Below are 16,789 nucleotides of genomic sequence, written 5' to 3'. Positions count from 1 at the left end.
TTTTATCAAGTATATCGTCACATGAACTTTATAAAAAATGAATATCTTTTAAAATTCCGTTCTAAATTAATAGATGGATGTGCCACAACTTAAAACTGTATTACCCATTATTTGTATCAATATATTTTATAGTACAAAAAAGGGACATTACAAATATAGTTCAATTTGCTTATTTCAATTGCTTGGAAAGATAAATAAAATTGTGGCCCCTCCACCTACAAAAATATTCAGATATTCTTAGTGTTTGATTTGATTTATATTTCTTGAATGGATGAAAAGAGAGATATCTATTTCTTGTGATAAGAAGGTGTATATAAGTATGCAACGTTTCATCAAATCGCTGATAGAACATCAAGTTAATCAGTGCCCGAAACAATGAAAATTCACTTCACAATTATCTGCCTCCTGGTGGCAGTCCTTGGAATTACACACATTAAAGGTAATAAAAGTAATTTTTTCTTGTTTTGTTGTTAAATTGTAGTTTGTTGTTAAGATTGATGCTGAAACTGTGATATCCGGACGCGACCTCTGTCACCTTCTCACATCTTCAATGGCAATCTTGGGATAAAAGCAACCCAAAGGTTCCACAAAAAGAAGAAAATTCCCTCCCCTTCCAAAAAAAGGAAGTGGACTAATTTTCTTCCTATTCGCTACCGTATTTTTTTTTAACACTCGGTTTTAATTGAAAGTTTAGGTTACGTAGAACGGAACTTTGTTGTGAAGTGGCACTTTCAGCGTGACCCAGTGAAAATAAAATCATATTTTCTATCACCATTTTGTCATAGAAAGAAAAAAAAGAATTAAATAAGTTGATCATCTCCGGGTATACTGTAGCAGAAAGAAATATCTAATAGGATTTATTTAATTCAACTTCATTTGCCAATTAGGTTCGTCCTGAAGTTGGAAGGAAATCGTTAAGCTGTTTTAGAAACAATTGCAAAAACTGAAAATTCTTTTCAACTATTTATATTCCTTGCACAGCAGATTGGGTAGCTCTTCATTTGTGTAAATAACAACCTTGGATGACACCTTACAGATAACAGCTACTTTTTTATCGCCACTTTAAAATTAATTTTTAGTTGTTAACAAATATAAAAGACAATTACATAACTTTTAATTTTACTTAATCACAATTAACAATTTATCTAATCGGTATTTTAAAATAAATACTGAATGAAAACTCTCAAAGACTAAATTAAAGTAATGTTATTCTTTTCCAGCGGAAAATCCAATTGACAAATTAATTAGAGAAGCGCTAGAAGTAGTGAGAAAACTATTGAAAAAATATGAACCTTACCAAGTGCCGGATTTACCGGAGCAAACTGTCCAAGGAGATGATATCTAGTCAGTAAAGTTCAGACTAAATTTGCTTTAAATTTATTAGTTTTTCGTTATTTAAACTATAATGTAAATTCGACAGTTTAAAACCTACAATAAACTCTTCAAGAACATATTCTTTTTTTTTTATAAACGTTCGCAGCTTTTCTTTGAAAAATAAATATAATAAAAACATTGTTCGGAAACGGGCAATGCAATAAAAAATATTTCATCCGCTTAATTACATGCATCTCCGATGTGATATTTCTCTCGTTTGAAGAGTTAAATCATTCTTTAATGAAGCGAATGGCATAGGATAAAAGGTACGTATTACTCAAGAATGTTATTTTTAGTAATGTAAAATCTATTTCTTTCTTTTTTCAGTTTAAAAGCGAAATTCAATAATGTTAAAGTGTCCAAAGCTAGCGATTTCACCGTCGATCACATTGAAAACAATCTGGTGGGACTGTGGGCTAAATTCGCTGTTTCACTGCCAACAATGCATGTAGAAGGAGATTACATCACCAGTGGAACGGTCAAAGGTAAAAAGGTTTCTGGACAGGGTCATTTTGAGTGAGTTTATTTGCTTTAATAATTATTTCTGAAACAGTGGCCAAATTAAAATATATTGATGACTCATAAAAATATTCCACAGGATGGACATTACAGATTTGGTGACAGGTGGTTATGTAGCCCTGGAAGTGGATAGCTACTACATTCAGATAAAGACTCTGGACATCTATTATACAGTTAAAGATCTTAAGGTAAAACTGATACATTTAAATAGAAGTGAAATGCAAGGGAGATTTAAATTGAAGTTGATAGCCTTTACGATTGCAGTTAGTGGTCGAAACGCTCATAAAATCGTGAAAGCAGTATTCAAGAAAATTACTCAAAATAAATTTGGTGTGGACGATTTTCCATTGCTCCAACTGTCAATCTTCTATCTTAAACATTTCATACAAACTGTGAATTCCAAAGCATACCTAATTCTAATTAATATTCTGCCCTTTGTAAATCCTCAAGTTACACCAAAATGACTCTTTACATGATAGAAACGTGCCTTCTAATAGCCGAAATTGAGTAGAGCTTTTTACCAATTCTTTCCATCTACCTTAACCTAAACTGTAAACAAAGTAAGTTACCAATAGGTCGATAAAAATAATAGAAGGCAATGATTGAAAAAGTTGTAGATCTGACTGTTGGTAATATAACATCGCGAAGAAGTCATTTTAGAGAAAATTCAATATCGATCACAATTCTTAGTAATACTAGCAATAAGGAAAGTTTAATAAAAATATAAAAAAAAGTAATTTTCATTTTTAGTTCTCAGTTGATGGACTAAGTGTTGAAGGCTTGACTCCGGAGGAATTGCAGGATCTATTCAGCAACTCCTTCTTGCACTATATCCAAGATAATGAGAAATTTATCTGCTCCCAAGTCAGTGCTTACGTGAAGGAGCAGGCTAATAAAATAATGAACGGCAAGACATTACAACAACTTCTCGACTGGCTCAGGAATTTCATCCACCATTTCTACTGAGTGCAGCAAAGTATACACTTAGAATGAAAGTATAAATAGTAAAGTGAAGATGATTTTTACATTAAAAGAAGCTTTTTTGTTCTGGTTTTTGTTAAGTGAGTTTCCGTTTTGCTGTAGTATGATTATTCTATGTTTTAGTTTCAAACGTTTCAAATACCTAGGGCAAAAGAACGGAGGAAAAAAAAATGATTGAACAATTCTAGTAAAATCATTTAGTTAAGCAACAAGCTGGACAGATGGCAATGGCTTTTAGCTTTAACAATTATTAGTTGAAAAAAAATGACCGTTTGGTAGTTCCTTCCACAACCACTTGACCTCTCATAATTTCAAATTTTCTTCACAATTTCCTCTATTTGAATCTAAAACTTCAACTTAACCAAAATAAATTTTAACAAATGCAATAAAACTGCACTATAAATAGAAGTCTTCTCCTATTAACCTCCAAACATAGACCTTTAAATTTGTAGTTACGACTTTCCTTTAACTTCTCTCCTCATTTAGGCACCAAAATCCTCCGTATTAAATCTATATATCTATTACTTTTACAATTCTTGTACAATTCCATATGCGAGAGAACACTGTCCGGAGGCCAGCAGTGCACTGGAAAAAGCTCTGGGCGCTAATAACCTCAGCTGTTGATGCGCCAAAAAAAAAAAAAATTCCATATGGCTTCTTATTAAAACTAGTAAGAACAAACTTTTTTTTTTTACTGTCTGCTACCAAATGATAATAGACCAAAGCCAATCCTAAGTCCGAATTTGTTCCATACGTGTTTCAATTTGCCTTTTGTGTTTTAATTTTACCTTAAGTGCTTTAATAATGTGGTAAGAATATAGTCCCAATTGAACAGAAATACATAATTAAATACCTAACTAAAAATGAATATTATAGAAATAAAGTTCGAATAAAGAGAATGAATTAAAACCAGGACTTTTCATTTGCCTGAAACAACTCTTTTTGCTTCAAGAGAAACAATTGAAAATTTACATTTACAAGACATTAAAGAAACTAAAAAAAATAAATAAACAAGGAACAGAAAAGAGAATTATTGTTTACAATTTGGAAAGTCAATGCTCATGAATTCTAGCGGCAGTAATCCGAACTATCTCCTGCAATAAAAATTGTCGCAAGTACAACAGCTAAACAGCAAAACATAATCTTAAGTTAGTAATGTGTTTTGGCAATTGAGTTTGAATTTGTCTGTATCTTCTTTTCTATAATAAAAAAGGTTTTTATGAAGGAGACCCAAATATACCATCGTTCGAATTTATTTAAGAGGTTATAAATTTATTCACAACAGCTAAGTGTTATAAAGATTGTTTTATAGGAGTAAAACAGAGAAAAAGGAAACTTAAAATGATAAACAAAAAACTTCTTTTCCATAAATTTTTTGTATTTATAATATATATACAAAATTTACATAAAACCAAAAAATAAAATTAATAACTTATGTATGATCAAATTAATTAATCAATTTAATTGGTAAAAGATATTTTTTTATAAGTAGTAATAAAATTTAAATGAGATTAGTGCCATTTTTTTTTAAATTTAAAAAATTAAATAAAAAGTTTATTGATTCTTCGAATGAAAAAAAATCATGTTTACAGATTTAAAGTAAAGTGTTTAGTAGTTTTGTTAGTTTGAAACAAAAGAATTAAGTATAACTTCCTTTTTTTTTAGTAATATTAGGCACTTCACCCTGAGTTAACAACATTAACTTTTTAATTAAATTAAAAAATATATTATTTATGTTAAATATATAATATATTAACACTACATAAACTAAAAACAAAAAAAAAAACAGCAGAAACTTATTTTCTCAACTAAGTATTTTTCAAAACCAAGATTTTAAAACAAAACTTTGCATTCACTTGGTCAGTTAATAGAACTTAAAATAACAGCTTATAAACCGTTTTTTTTTTTAAATTAAAAAAAAAAATCTCTACATAAGATAAAGGCAATTTTCTTTTGAAGGCAGCTTGGAAATTATCTTTGCTACATATTTAGTTTATATTATAAATCAGTCTAAATTGTTCCAAATAAGTTTTAGGATACAACTCTTTGAATTCTTTTCTTCTTAAAGCACGCTTAAGTATAATATAATAGACTTTCTGCTCCTTTTTCTAATCAATTTCTTTCTTAACAATATAATATTTTTATTTACAAGCAACTTGAGGTTTTTTCATAGTTTATTTATAATTGTACCAGTTATGTATTTATAAAGGAAAAAAAATAAGATATTTTTTAACACAGAACACTATCCTAGCAAAAATCAATTAAACTAGATTTTTTTTAGAAGAGTAATTGCGCAGAGAAATCTAATGTGACGACAAAATGAAACATTAAAATTAAAAATTGTTAAACACCTTGCTTTTTATTTTTGAAAATATTCATAGGTTAATTTGTCAAGTTGTTTATTAGTTAAAAGCCCAATTACTAGGAGTACACAGATTATTATACTTAATAAAATTTGTTCTTTAGTCTAGATTTTCAAATTTTTATGCAATAGTAAATCTAACGACTTTCCATCCGATGTATAAGTTAGTGAAATTGGTGTTTGGCAACGAATATACCAAATAGTTGGCTCGTCGAGAAGACAGAAATGCACCCGCAAATATTCATGACAAGCTGAAGGTTAACTTCTAGGTCAAGAATTCAACTTTCTAGATAACAGCAGAAAGGATGCTTTCAGATATTAACTAGCTGAATCCCAACTATTGTTCAGAAGCACTTAAATAGGATTTGGGTATTCATATGTCCTAATTTCACTAAGAAATAGATGGCACCACATCAGTAATGATTTCTGGATTTGGCAGACATACCACAATAATTTTGGCGGAATTATATTGAACTGCGAGACACCGAATGTCAGAAACTTCATCGGCACGGACCAAATTTGGCTATTGATGGGCAACCGTACTTTTAAACCGTTTCACGTCTATTTTAGTTAGGAACGAACGGTGATTAACTATAACACTATTCTAAAAATGCGTAGAAATCCTGAAAGTTTGATCCATTTCGGACAAGTATTCCAGGACATCACATGTAAAGTGTGTTGTGCTGAATCTTTCCGTTGCGAAAAGATAACATTTTACCAACAACTTTGAAGCAGCCGTTTCTGTTGCTAATCTAACAATGACCAGTTTCTAAAAAGCGCGCGCTCCAATAACAATATCTTAGCGAGTACAAAAATTTCATCTTTAGCTAACTATAGCAGGCGAAGATTTTGCATCTTGACTGATTGGATATTAATCAAACTTTCTTAACTCAAAGAACTGAACGACTATAGAGAGCCCATAATATATTCTAAACCATAGAATAGTGGGCTCATCTAACAATATTCTCATCAAATTTTGGAAATGCACGAGCCGACCATATTTTGCTGGTAAAACTAGTCGAACTTTGGTAGGGAATTATCAGGTTCTTCGTCATTTTAATTGATAATGAAGTTAACTTGCCACTGAGGGAGAAAATGCCCTCATTTAAATTCATCTAAGTTTTCTGTGCATTTCTGGTACGGTGCTGCCTTAACGAAGTGATAGAGGAGACTAGTTTTTACGTATCCAGTACGAGATATCTTAAGTTTGAACTTTGTGAGAAATGGATCCACTAGGTTGTATGTTGGGTAAGCGGAATATCAAAGATCTAGCGCTACTCTGGTAAGAACGTCCTGATTTCCCAAATGTACGATTCAACAAAACTACGGGCCACTCTACTTCAGATGAGGTAACACGAAAAACGACTATAATGAAAACCCTGGATCTTGTGAAAAGGAGAAGTTTCTCCTACAAAGGGATAGGCACCAAAAACCTTTTCTAGTTGCATTGCCTAGGGACAGGATTGCTCCCCGATCTAATCTTATTCGACTTAATTGTGATTAACGTCGTGGGATTAATTTTACAAGTCTACTTCTCAATTTCTATTTATTTTCTACATCTCGGTTTTAATAAGGAATTATTTTACAGTATGCTAAATTGTTGACAAAATAACACAATAACTTGCGTTTTCCATTAAATTTAGCCCATGTAAGACATAAGAAAAATGAAAATCTCCAGTCAAGTCTAGGTAGACACGGTGGCCACTTTACAGAATTTCTTTTGCGTAACTAAAACTTTGTTAAGTAAATTTACATAAAATGAATACATTAAATAAACCTTCAATTATTTTTACAATTGTTTTATTTAAGCTCGAAAATGTAGAACAACCTAATTGTAACACCCACAATAGTGACAAATTACTATTCTGTCTGGAAAGTTTAAGAATTCATTAAATCTCCCCTTCATAAACCTCTCAAAACATAAATAATAAGGCAACATAACCCAAATTTTTGAGCGTAACTATTTATTACACTACAAATATTCAGACTCTAAAAATAGTCAATTAAATGTTTTTCTTCAAAGGCGAAATATAAATACACCAAGTATTATTATACGATCATCAAAAATGTAAATAAATCTTAATTAAAAAAGATTAAATTAGAGATAGTAATTAGGTGATAAAAATAAAAATTTCTTCCATTACACATATTTTATAATTAATCTTTGGAGAAAAGGTTTTAAGGTATCTTTATTTTTACCTTATTTTATTTTTAAAGAAAGAATTTGCTCTTTCAATATTTCAGATGTTAAACTTAATAAATAATAATAATAAAAAGATATTACATCACACTGTTCTAAGTTGATAACTAATTTCAACTTAAAAATTAGTTTGAAATAAGATAAAATATTAAGTTCGCTTTACTTTTTTTTATCAACAATGTTGAGTATACTGGTGATGTCCTTCGGCTCCGGTAAAAATCACATCCACCCAGATTCTCATAGCTTCTGGACTTGGTGCCACTAGATGGTAAGTCCTGGATGAACTTTTTACAACGAAAGTTACTCTTGGATTTGGTGATTTGAATGTGTTCAAATGGTCCACATAAACTTCTTCTATGGCCTTATTAAAAAAATAAAAATATTGTATATATAGATATATAGGTTTCTATGTCACAATACTTAAAAAAATCTGAGCTGTTCAAACAACAATAATAAAGCGTATCAGCAACAGAATCGTTACCATCGGTGATAAAGTAGATTTTGAGTAAAATATCAATTACGGTGGTCAGTGGTTAATGGGGTTCTCAGTTTGATATAAAAAAAGATGTTAAGTTTTATTTTGGGTAGCTAAGAGGGAATTTAATTACGGACTTATTTGCTAATCTATTTATTCCCACCTTTAAGCGAACCGCTGGATTGAGTTTTAATGAATCGAAAAGAGTACATTTCCAACAGGATACTGCGCTTTCCCATTCATCAAACTGGCCTAGCAGAAAGTTTAACAAGAAGACCGACATTTTCTTAGGAACTGGCAATTCAACAATTTAAGAAATCAAAAAGCTTCAATTTCCAAAAATTCAAAGTAAGGAATGGCATCGATAGGGAATCCAATAATAGCTGGCAGAAAGAGGCAAGAATAAGTGGGATACAGTGGGTTAATATTAACTTTTCCCTGTCACGTTTATAAAATTTCATTTTAATACTTTCTTAAATAGACTGCAGTTGATAAAAGGCTAAAAATATTAGTTAAATAAAAATGGTTACCACTACTAAATTCAACACAGCAGTCATTTGATGTCACATGATTGACTGCTTTCAATGTGTCAGTGAGATTCCACACACACACACTCACAAAGAAAGGAAAACCTAAATAACTTTCCATACTTGACTGATTGAGTTATTTTCTTAGCTTGTCATGGGTCATTTCTTTAGAACAACTAAAAACACTAAATTCTATAATAATCCTTGCAAAATATAGTATCAGTCTCATTCCAGAACTTCTAAATCTGTAGGAATAAAAAAACAAAACAAGTTTTATATTGTACTAGAAAGAAATGTACACTTGTCCATAAAGATCCAAATTTATGGACAGTATATTTTAAAAATAAACTAAAACCACATAAAGAAGGACTTTACATGCAATTTATTCAAAGAAGAACCCTCTCTTTCAGTTGTGCGATAAATAATGGGTATTGTCCGCCAATTGGAGATGTTGCTTTGCTTGTTTTCTTTAGGGGCTTTCTTATAAAATAAATAAAATGTGTTCAAGAGAATGACGTACGCTTAAAAAAAGGCAACGACTGTGTCAGCTGAGATTAAGCTGAGAAACGTTTCATGAAAACTGATGACAAGAAGGATTTCAAGGAAGGAATATTAAAAAAAAAAAAAAAAACATTTAATCACAGTAATCTTAATTGAAATCAGCCATCGTGTAGTAAACATTCGGAGTTTCAAGAAAGCCACGAGAAGTAAAAGAAGATAAAATCCTGTTCACACCAATTTGTTTCAATTAAAATTTGTTGTATTACTGACCTGGAAGTAAGCACCGCCTCTTGGCTTGCGCTCGGACTTGTCACTGTAGTAAGTGAGAGTTCGCGCCAGTCTGTCGAACACAAACCATCGCTTGTTCCAGTGAGAGTGAAATCTTGAAGCCATTTTGTGTAGATATCCTCGACATGAAGTTGAATCCAAGGTAACATGTGGACATGCGTCTACCTGGTGTCCAGCTGATTCAATATGTTGTCTTAAATCTAAGGACTCACTTTTGATGGGCAAGTATCGAGTCAGTGGTCTCTGTAAAGAAAAAAAAATTGGTGTTGTCTTTTATAATTTTGAGTTCATTATTAGATGATAACAGTTCATGAAGTTTTGTTTAAATTCTGAAATACAATTACCTGAAGATTAGAAGTTGATTTAGATCTTAATTTAATAGCGAGCTGGTCATCACTACATCCTGAAGCGTCTGACAAAGGTCTGCTTTCAGGAGTTCCGCTTACTGTCAGCTGGTCAATCTGAGATGTCAAATAAATAATTGAATCTAAATAAATGCATCTTTAAATTTAAGTCTGAATACACAAGTATTATTAGAAAATGAGTAAAAATAAATAAATTCGTTAACTGAATGAACTATCAGAGTGAGAGGGCGCTCTTAAAGTTCATCACTTTCGTGTAATACATAATCTTACAAGGAAAAAGGAAATGGGGTCTCTTTTAAATAGATGTAACATCATTGTTATTGTCTCGATAACCTAACAAGGTTGTTACAACATAGTAAGTCATAATAACGAGGTTCGACCGTCTAACAAGCGTGAGGACAACTGAAGAACTGGTTCCTAGATCCTACATATTGGGGGAACTGCATGCTGCTAACCACAATCATAAATTCTACTGCAATAAGAAGTCTAAATGATTGTAGGATAAGCGGAAAATGAATGCTGTACTTGGCTGAAAACGGAAACCACCAAAAGGTGGGGAAAAACCATAAAGTGGTATTTCCAGTTGAGGTATTTTTAAATGCCAACTTTCCTCACGACCTACAGGAATACTCAAAGGAAACTATCAGTTCAAATTCCAGTGATTGTTAGTTATAGAAATATTTGTATTTGAGCAGTTACATGAACAAACCCGTTTAAAAAAAAACAAAAAAAAGAACACTTTTTTGACTCAGAGGATCGCAGAACGAGATTACGAGTGTCACGGACAGCACTGCTTCCTTTCTCAGGGTCTAGTTCAGTGATTTGATCAGCAGAGGTTAGAGGAACTTGCTTTGGTTCGAGGATATGTTGATCTAAGTCACCCAGAAATAGAATAGAAGTCACAGAATACCGCAGCACAACCAGACAATTCCTTTAAAAAAAATTTTCATCAAACTCAGGTCTGAAATCGCATATTTAAAAAAAAATAACTAAAATATTTCTTTATGAGAATTTAATTATTTAAAAATTTAAAAAATGCCCAGAGAAAGAGAAACTAAAAATATCTAGTCATTGGAATAAATTTAAACTGACGTTTAGTGACAAGAAGACAACCTAAATAACAGCTAAATGATTGCAATTGCCTTGAGGGAGAACCCATTGACAAATTACTCGCATCAGCTTAGTTCAACACGGTGGGTATTATATTGTCGTCTATCCTAAGAATTGCTGTTTGGATTTTAAATAAAAATAGAACGGGTATGGTTGAGACAGAAATTGATTTCAGTCACCAGATTTAAATAAAAATATCATGCGGCCATTTAACAATTATTAATAATAACAATTACATGTGAAATTTCTAGTAACATGGGATTACTCTGTAACTGATTGGAGAACCCTGCCACAAATTACAAGTATGTAGGAAACAAAACCGATCTCTGCCTCTTAAGAGTAACGACATTTCTAGATGTTTTTAGTTGTTCCTGTTAGGAGCTAGTCAACAAAGGTGTTCTCCATACCTTGTCAACAAAGGAAGTGGCTCTTGAGAAGGAAGCATCCCCAAAACCCTCACAAAGTTCTAGTATTTTCCTGGTAAAATGTTTCAAATAAGAGTTGTAGCTATACTTAGATTTAATGCCGTGTACCGAGTGTCCAAAAAAGTGAAGAAAACGAAGTGTAAAATATCATTTCCGGTCGGATTATTTTTTTTCTAAAAGCTGAAAAGTTGGGTTAAACGAAATAACAAATTTAAAGCATTCCTGATTTATAAATTTTTAGTTGATAACCATAGACTGATTATCAGGTATCAAAAGTGTAATTCTATTAAAAAGTTGGAAACTGAAAATCTATATTCTATATAAAAAAAATTAAATAAAATAAAAAAATAAGAAATATACAAATAGGAACTACAAGGTTTAACGACGCCAACTGTTAAGAGTCGATGAATTAGACAACTAGTGGAAAGAAAAAGAATTCCTTTAATTATGAATAAGAAAGGAGAAATTAATGAAAAATGAATCTAAAGCTGAAACATAGAAAATCTGAGGAATCAGTAACAGAATTGGTGAAAGAAAAATATTAAAATATTAAAGTCTCCTAGAGACCTACATATATTTGTCAGTGTGTTCCCTTCTAACCCAGCACCTAAAGACCTAAAGTCTAATTATACACTTTTGAATATTATAACTCTCATGTTAATAACAATGACTCACATCGTAGATCGCCGCCACACTGACACATCTTTTTCTAGGCTGCCTCTTGCATTCGTTTTTCGCGTAGTTCATCCATAAAGTCATGTTGTTTACTTTCCTAGTAATATTAATTTAACCAGGGGGTTATTTAGCATAAATATTGACAAATTAGCAATAGAAATAGAGCATAAACTGTACCACGGCTGACCAAAAAACTACAGGTTATCTAAATTGTTAACCATTTATAACATGAACTAAAAATACGCGATACGGAGATTGACAACGCCACTCAGATGTTTACAGTACAAAGTGTTAAAACAAACTACGATTTATATATAAACAGCGTCAGCTAGTGCCGGAAGAATATGTTCAGTTGTCATAGAGGGGGGTTATGGAGTAAGGTCGTGCCAAACTCTACTGAGTCCTGAATACGCTGTTTTTCCCTCTCAGTTACCCACACACAAAAATCTTAATGCCACCCACATGGGTATTTATAAATATAAATATATAATTATAATTTATATAGTTAATAATCCGAATAGAAAACATCTGCCTGCTTTCTGGGATCACGAAAAATAAGCAACGACAATTATGTGGGTTATAAGGAATGGCAAACCTTCTCTGTTAATCTCTGCAGCAGGGGAATCCCAATGGATTAGCTCAATAGCTAATCCCTTCCCATGAATAACATTAATACGAACTACATATTTGAATGAAATACCAAGTTTATAGAAAAATGGAGAATGTACGAGTAAGTACTGCTCTCCAAAACAACTTAAGATTTTTGCTCTATTTCGTACTTTGTTTTTAAACTTCAATGCCTACATTGCGATCAAAGAAAGACAAGTTCGTACTGGATTTTTTAAATTGTAAAAAATAAAAATAAAATTACCATATTATAAAAATCCGTGTAAAAAATATTGAGAAAAGATGAATTATTTTATGTAACTGATTAAACCATCACTTGTCAAAAAAGTTAAAATTTTCTGACTAAAAAACATTATCAGGAAAATTTGTTATCAGAAAAAGAGATTAGATAGACGTTGTGTCTGTCTCTCTCTCTAACGGAAAAAAACATTGTCTCGTGCAGATACTAGGTTTAAAATATCATCAAACATACTTTATTTAATATCCTTCTACTTACTATCACATACCGTTCACATTAAATTTAAAAGACCACAGGGCTTTGTATGTTCGTCAAACAATTTGTAAAAATATTCGTCCAACAAAAAAACCTAACCATAAATTTAAAGGGAATTTTGATTTATATAATAAAACAGACACAAATAGCTATACTATTTTTTTGTTAGATTGAAATATAATTTTAAGAATTTATTGCCGACGGTTAAAGTACGTAAATATTGCACGCAATACAAAGATTAAAGTAAATACAAGATCATCATACAGTTGAAAAATCAATTGAGCCAAACAAAACTTTCTTCTTTGAAATCTTGACAGTTTTTTTTTATCAGGAGTAAACGTTACTCCTAATTATGTAGTCAAGCCAGGATTGTAATTTATTACCATCAGTTTAACTTTGTCCGTAACTAAAATAGATTCTTTGGAGACTCCACTAACATTCACTTTGACACGTTCACTTGCTCGACCAGGAAAACATAAATAATTTTTTATTTTTACAATATCTCTGGATTGAGTTATGATTTACTCTTATATAAAACAACCACTCTAGTGTGCGCCAGCTAGCTAAGAAGCACAAACCACTACCCGTCATATTTGCAGGCCTACGTTATTGAGTTCAGAACATCTCCAAAACAGAAGTCAAAGAAAGTGCTCCTTCCAAACAATTACCCTGGGGAGAGTGAAAGAAATACTGCATATTCACTTCATTTAATTAGAAATAATTCTCATATAAAATAAATGTAATGGGACAAATAGGCGAACAAATTATTAGAGGAATTTTAAAGTAAACACATTAAAAAATCGTCGTCAAACACAATTTGAACCCCAATTTATAGTATTTCTTACAACAAACTGAATAACAGAATATTTTCTAATAGGGAAAAATTAAATTTTCAAAAATCCCTAAAATTAACTCACAGGTGTCATGCACTCTTCATTCTTTCCATCTTCACTAGATGGAATCCCTTTTTCGACCTCTTCACTGCTTACACCGCTGTGAAAAATAAATAAAATTATGGAAAATATATTGAATGGAAATCATTCATGAAAACTAATTATTTATTTATCTTTTACAACTTGTTTTTAATAATCAACGATATAACCGCGGAAAAACATGTAAATTCCTCAAAAACAATTCAATTACCTGTCTCTAGTAGGTTCCAAACTTGAATCATCACTAGTTCCGCTAGTAAGTGACTGGCAGTTACTGCTTCTCTGTTGGTGCCATTGAGCTCTCACTTCGTCTTGCACCCTCTTCTTCAGATCCTCTACCCTCTGTCGTTCTTCTTGAATAACTAAGCTACCTAGAAGTAAACAACAATTGATGATGTCTTTCGAGATATCATGGAGAAATAAAAAATAAAACCATGGAATAACGGCGAACCAAATTACCTTGTTTGGCGAGGTGTATCTGCCTGTTCCGTTCGATCTCCTGCAAAGAGGCAATTGTCCTACGGCCTAATGAGTTAGATGAGCCCATATCTATAGGAGCTCCTGAGGTTACTCGGGAAATTCTATCTAAATCATCCTGACTTGTTGTAACACGTCTCCAAGATGATATACCGTTGCTCTGGGGTGAAACAAAAAAATAAAAACAAATTAGAAATAGTCTTCATTCTCTAAAACCACATATTTTTTTTTAATAATAATAATAATAATAATAATAATAGTAACAATGAGGGAAGGGATTAGCTATGCGGTTAGCGTACTGGACTCCCACGCGGAGGTCCCGGGTTCGAATCCAGCTGCTGACCCTTAGATTTTCTCTTCCTAGGAGCTTCTTACAGCTCACTGTCCGGTGATGGACAGTGTTGTCTGTAACGAGAGAACACTGTCCGGAGGCCGGCAGTGCACTGGAAAAAGCTCCGGGCGCTAATGACCTCAGCTGTTGATGCGCCAAAAAAAAAAGAAAAAACAATGATAATAACAATAATAATAAATACCATCTCGCCCTCTCCTTTAAGTCTATACGAAGGGGAAGTGGATGCTAATCGTTCCAGTTCTTCATCAATAACTTTTAATCGATTCCGTCCCTATAATGATAAGGTTATTCATTTTAATACTGACAAATAATTAGATCAGCTTGTTTATTCACATGATGTTTCTAACATTGTTGAACGAACCTCTTCAATCGCTTTCAGATGAACGATCCTTTGCAATTCCAGGTTATTATTGTGGCTGTTCCTCAATGGAGACCTTTGTAGACTTTGCAACCTCTGTCGCCTTTCTTCGTAGCGCTTTGTTGCTTCATTCAGCTCTCTTTGAAGGTCTTCTCGTTTTGATAACCAACCTGCTTCGGCTTCCATTAACTGAAATTCAAGTAACTCATGGCCCTAAGTGTAAAAAAAAAAAAAAATCAATTATTAAATTGGAGCAAAATATACGATCAATGGTAATAATATTGTGCAAAATATAAATTCAAATAACTTATTAAATAAAATAGTACAGTCCTAATTTACAACTGAAAGCAATAGTTAGCAATAAACTTTTTACTTTTTAAGAATTTTTTACATGGGACTAATTATACATATCAATGGGATTCACATATTATTTATTAAAAGTTAATATCAGATTTCTTGATTGGCTGCAAAGAAGAAACTAAAAAGACAACTAAGATAAAAACAATATTTATATAAATGTGCAAAACTACACTTTTTGCAGCAAGTTTCCTCTCTTTCCCCTGCTTATAATTCCCTCACCCTTTTACTAAACATCCCTAAATAAACAGTTATAAGAGGTTATACATATAACAATTATATAACAGGTTATATATACGTATAACAGTTATATTAAAACTGTCCGGTAGGACAGTTGTATAAGGGTTGATCGTCAAAAAGTGCACGAAAAAGCGTAACGTTGAAAAACACCCAACTTTGACAATTTTTTTCTCTTTTTCTACTACAGATAAAATTCCCAAATTTTCTTTAAAATATGGGGCAAATCCTCCTTTATAGCTGTAATTTTTTTGCAACAACCCAGATCTAATAGGTTTCGAGAAAAAAGTTGCCGAAAATGAGCAAAAACGGCTTTTTCAAAAAATGTTCTTGGTCTTGTTCTTGTTGTTGTTGTTGTTGTTACCTTTTTTGTAAACAACGTACAGCCTAAACGCGCGAACCGATTTTCATGAATGAGGTGTCATTCGATTCGGAATTTTATGTAGATGTGCCTTTTGGGGGTCTCGACCCTGTACATCGAATGGGAGAGGAGTTAGCCCCCTTTATGTAAGGCCCCCTTCAAAATTATTATTACTAATTACTCTGTAAATCTTGGCCCGATTTTGATAAAATTTGGTAGGATGATAGGGTTAGGGCTCCCCTACGTAACATTAAAGCGGCGATCAGCTCTTACACTTGTTAAGGGGAAGTATAGGAATCGTTTCAAATTATCGACACGTGAACCGATTTTCATGAATGAAATGTCATTCGAATCGAAATTTTGTACAGATTTGCACTTTAAAAGTCTCGACGCCGTGCCTCATAAGGAGGGGAGTTTGCCCCACCCAAATAAGGCCCTTTCTAAAACTATTATTACTAATATTTCTATAACGCTTAGTCCGATTTTGATAAAATTCAGCTCGAATAAGTGGTTAAAGCTCCTCTACATTGCTGATACTCTTGCACCTACTAAGAGGAAGTACTGCAATCGTTTAAATTATCAATGAGTGAACCGATTTAAATCAATGAATTGTCGTTCGATTAAAAAATCTTTGCCTCTTTGCCTAGAAGTTCTGCAATCGCAGTTTATTTTTTTTACTCCTCTTAAAAGGAAGTAATGAAATCGCAGTTTAATTTTGTTATTCACGCACAAATACCTTCCTATGTTATTCAAAACGCTTTTTCAAAAAAAGTTGTTACTGAGGATGGTTTGA

General features: G+C 32.1%; 2 protein-coding genes across 3 annotated transcripts in view; one reads left to right on the top strand and one right to left on the bottom strand.

The window, feature by feature from the left end:
• Positions 1–258: 258 nt before the first annotated feature.
• Positions 259–3,468, top strand: LOC141456455 (uncharacterized). The gene is made up of 5 exons (XM_074132483.1): positions 259–439; positions 1,221–1,344; positions 1,702–1,890; positions 1,973–2,081; positions 2,644–3,468. The coding sequence occupies exons 1-5, from the start codon at positions 376–378 to the stop codon at positions 2,857–2,859; spliced, it is 702 nt and encodes a 233-aa protein (XP_073988584.1). The 5' UTR covers positions 259–375; the 3' UTR covers positions 2,860–3,468.
• A 763-nt stretch (positions 3,469–4,231) lies between these two features.
• LOC141456435 (uncharacterized) overlaps positions 4,232–16,789 on the bottom strand; it is a 72,268-nt gene continuing 59,710 nt past the window's right edge. For both annotated transcript variants that reach the window (XM_074132429.1, XM_074132430.1), the window contains exons 13-20: positions 15,045–15,254; positions 14,865–14,954; positions 14,314–14,491; positions 14,066–14,225; positions 13,840–13,915; positions 9,572–9,688; positions 9,210–9,470; positions 4,232–7,797 (exon numbers count right to left, since the gene is read on the bottom strand). In XM_074132429.1, the coding sequence (XP_073988530.1) occupies positions 7,609–7,797; positions 9,210–9,470; positions 9,572–9,688; positions 13,840–13,915; positions 14,066–14,225; positions 14,314–14,491; positions 14,865–14,954; positions 15,045–15,254 (1,281 nt within the window). In that variant the 3' untranslated portion in view covers positions 4,232–7,608. The remainder of the gene's footprint in view (positions 7,798–9,209; positions 9,471–9,571; positions 9,689–13,839; positions 13,916–14,065; positions 14,226–14,313; positions 14,492–14,864; positions 14,955–15,044; positions 15,255–16,789) is intronic.

The sequence above is a fragment of the Rhodnius prolixus genome, unplaced genomic scaffold (assembly GCF_049639745.1).
Source record: "Rhodnius prolixus isolate KJV_2025 unplaced genomic scaffold, Rpr scaffold_4, whole genome shotgun sequence".
In the NCBI taxonomy this organism is placed as follows: Eukaryota; Metazoa; Arthropoda; class Insecta; order Hemiptera; family Reduviidae; genus Rhodnius; species Rhodnius prolixus.
This window is presented reverse-complemented; position numbering and strand designations above follow the sequence as displayed.

Coding starts and splice junctions, on each gene's coding strand:
- LOC141456455 (XM_074132483.1), top strand. CDS start 376: ATGAAAATTCACTTCACAATTATCTGCCTCCTGGTGGCAGTCCTTGGA. Junction 1,891..1,972: donor TCTGGACAGGGTCATTTTGA/GTGAGTTTATTT, acceptor AATATTCCACAG/GATGGACATTACAGATTTGG. Junction 2,082..2,643: donor ATACAGTTAAAGATCTTAAG/GTAAAACTGATA, acceptor TTTCATTTTTAG/TTCTCAGTTGATGGACTAAG.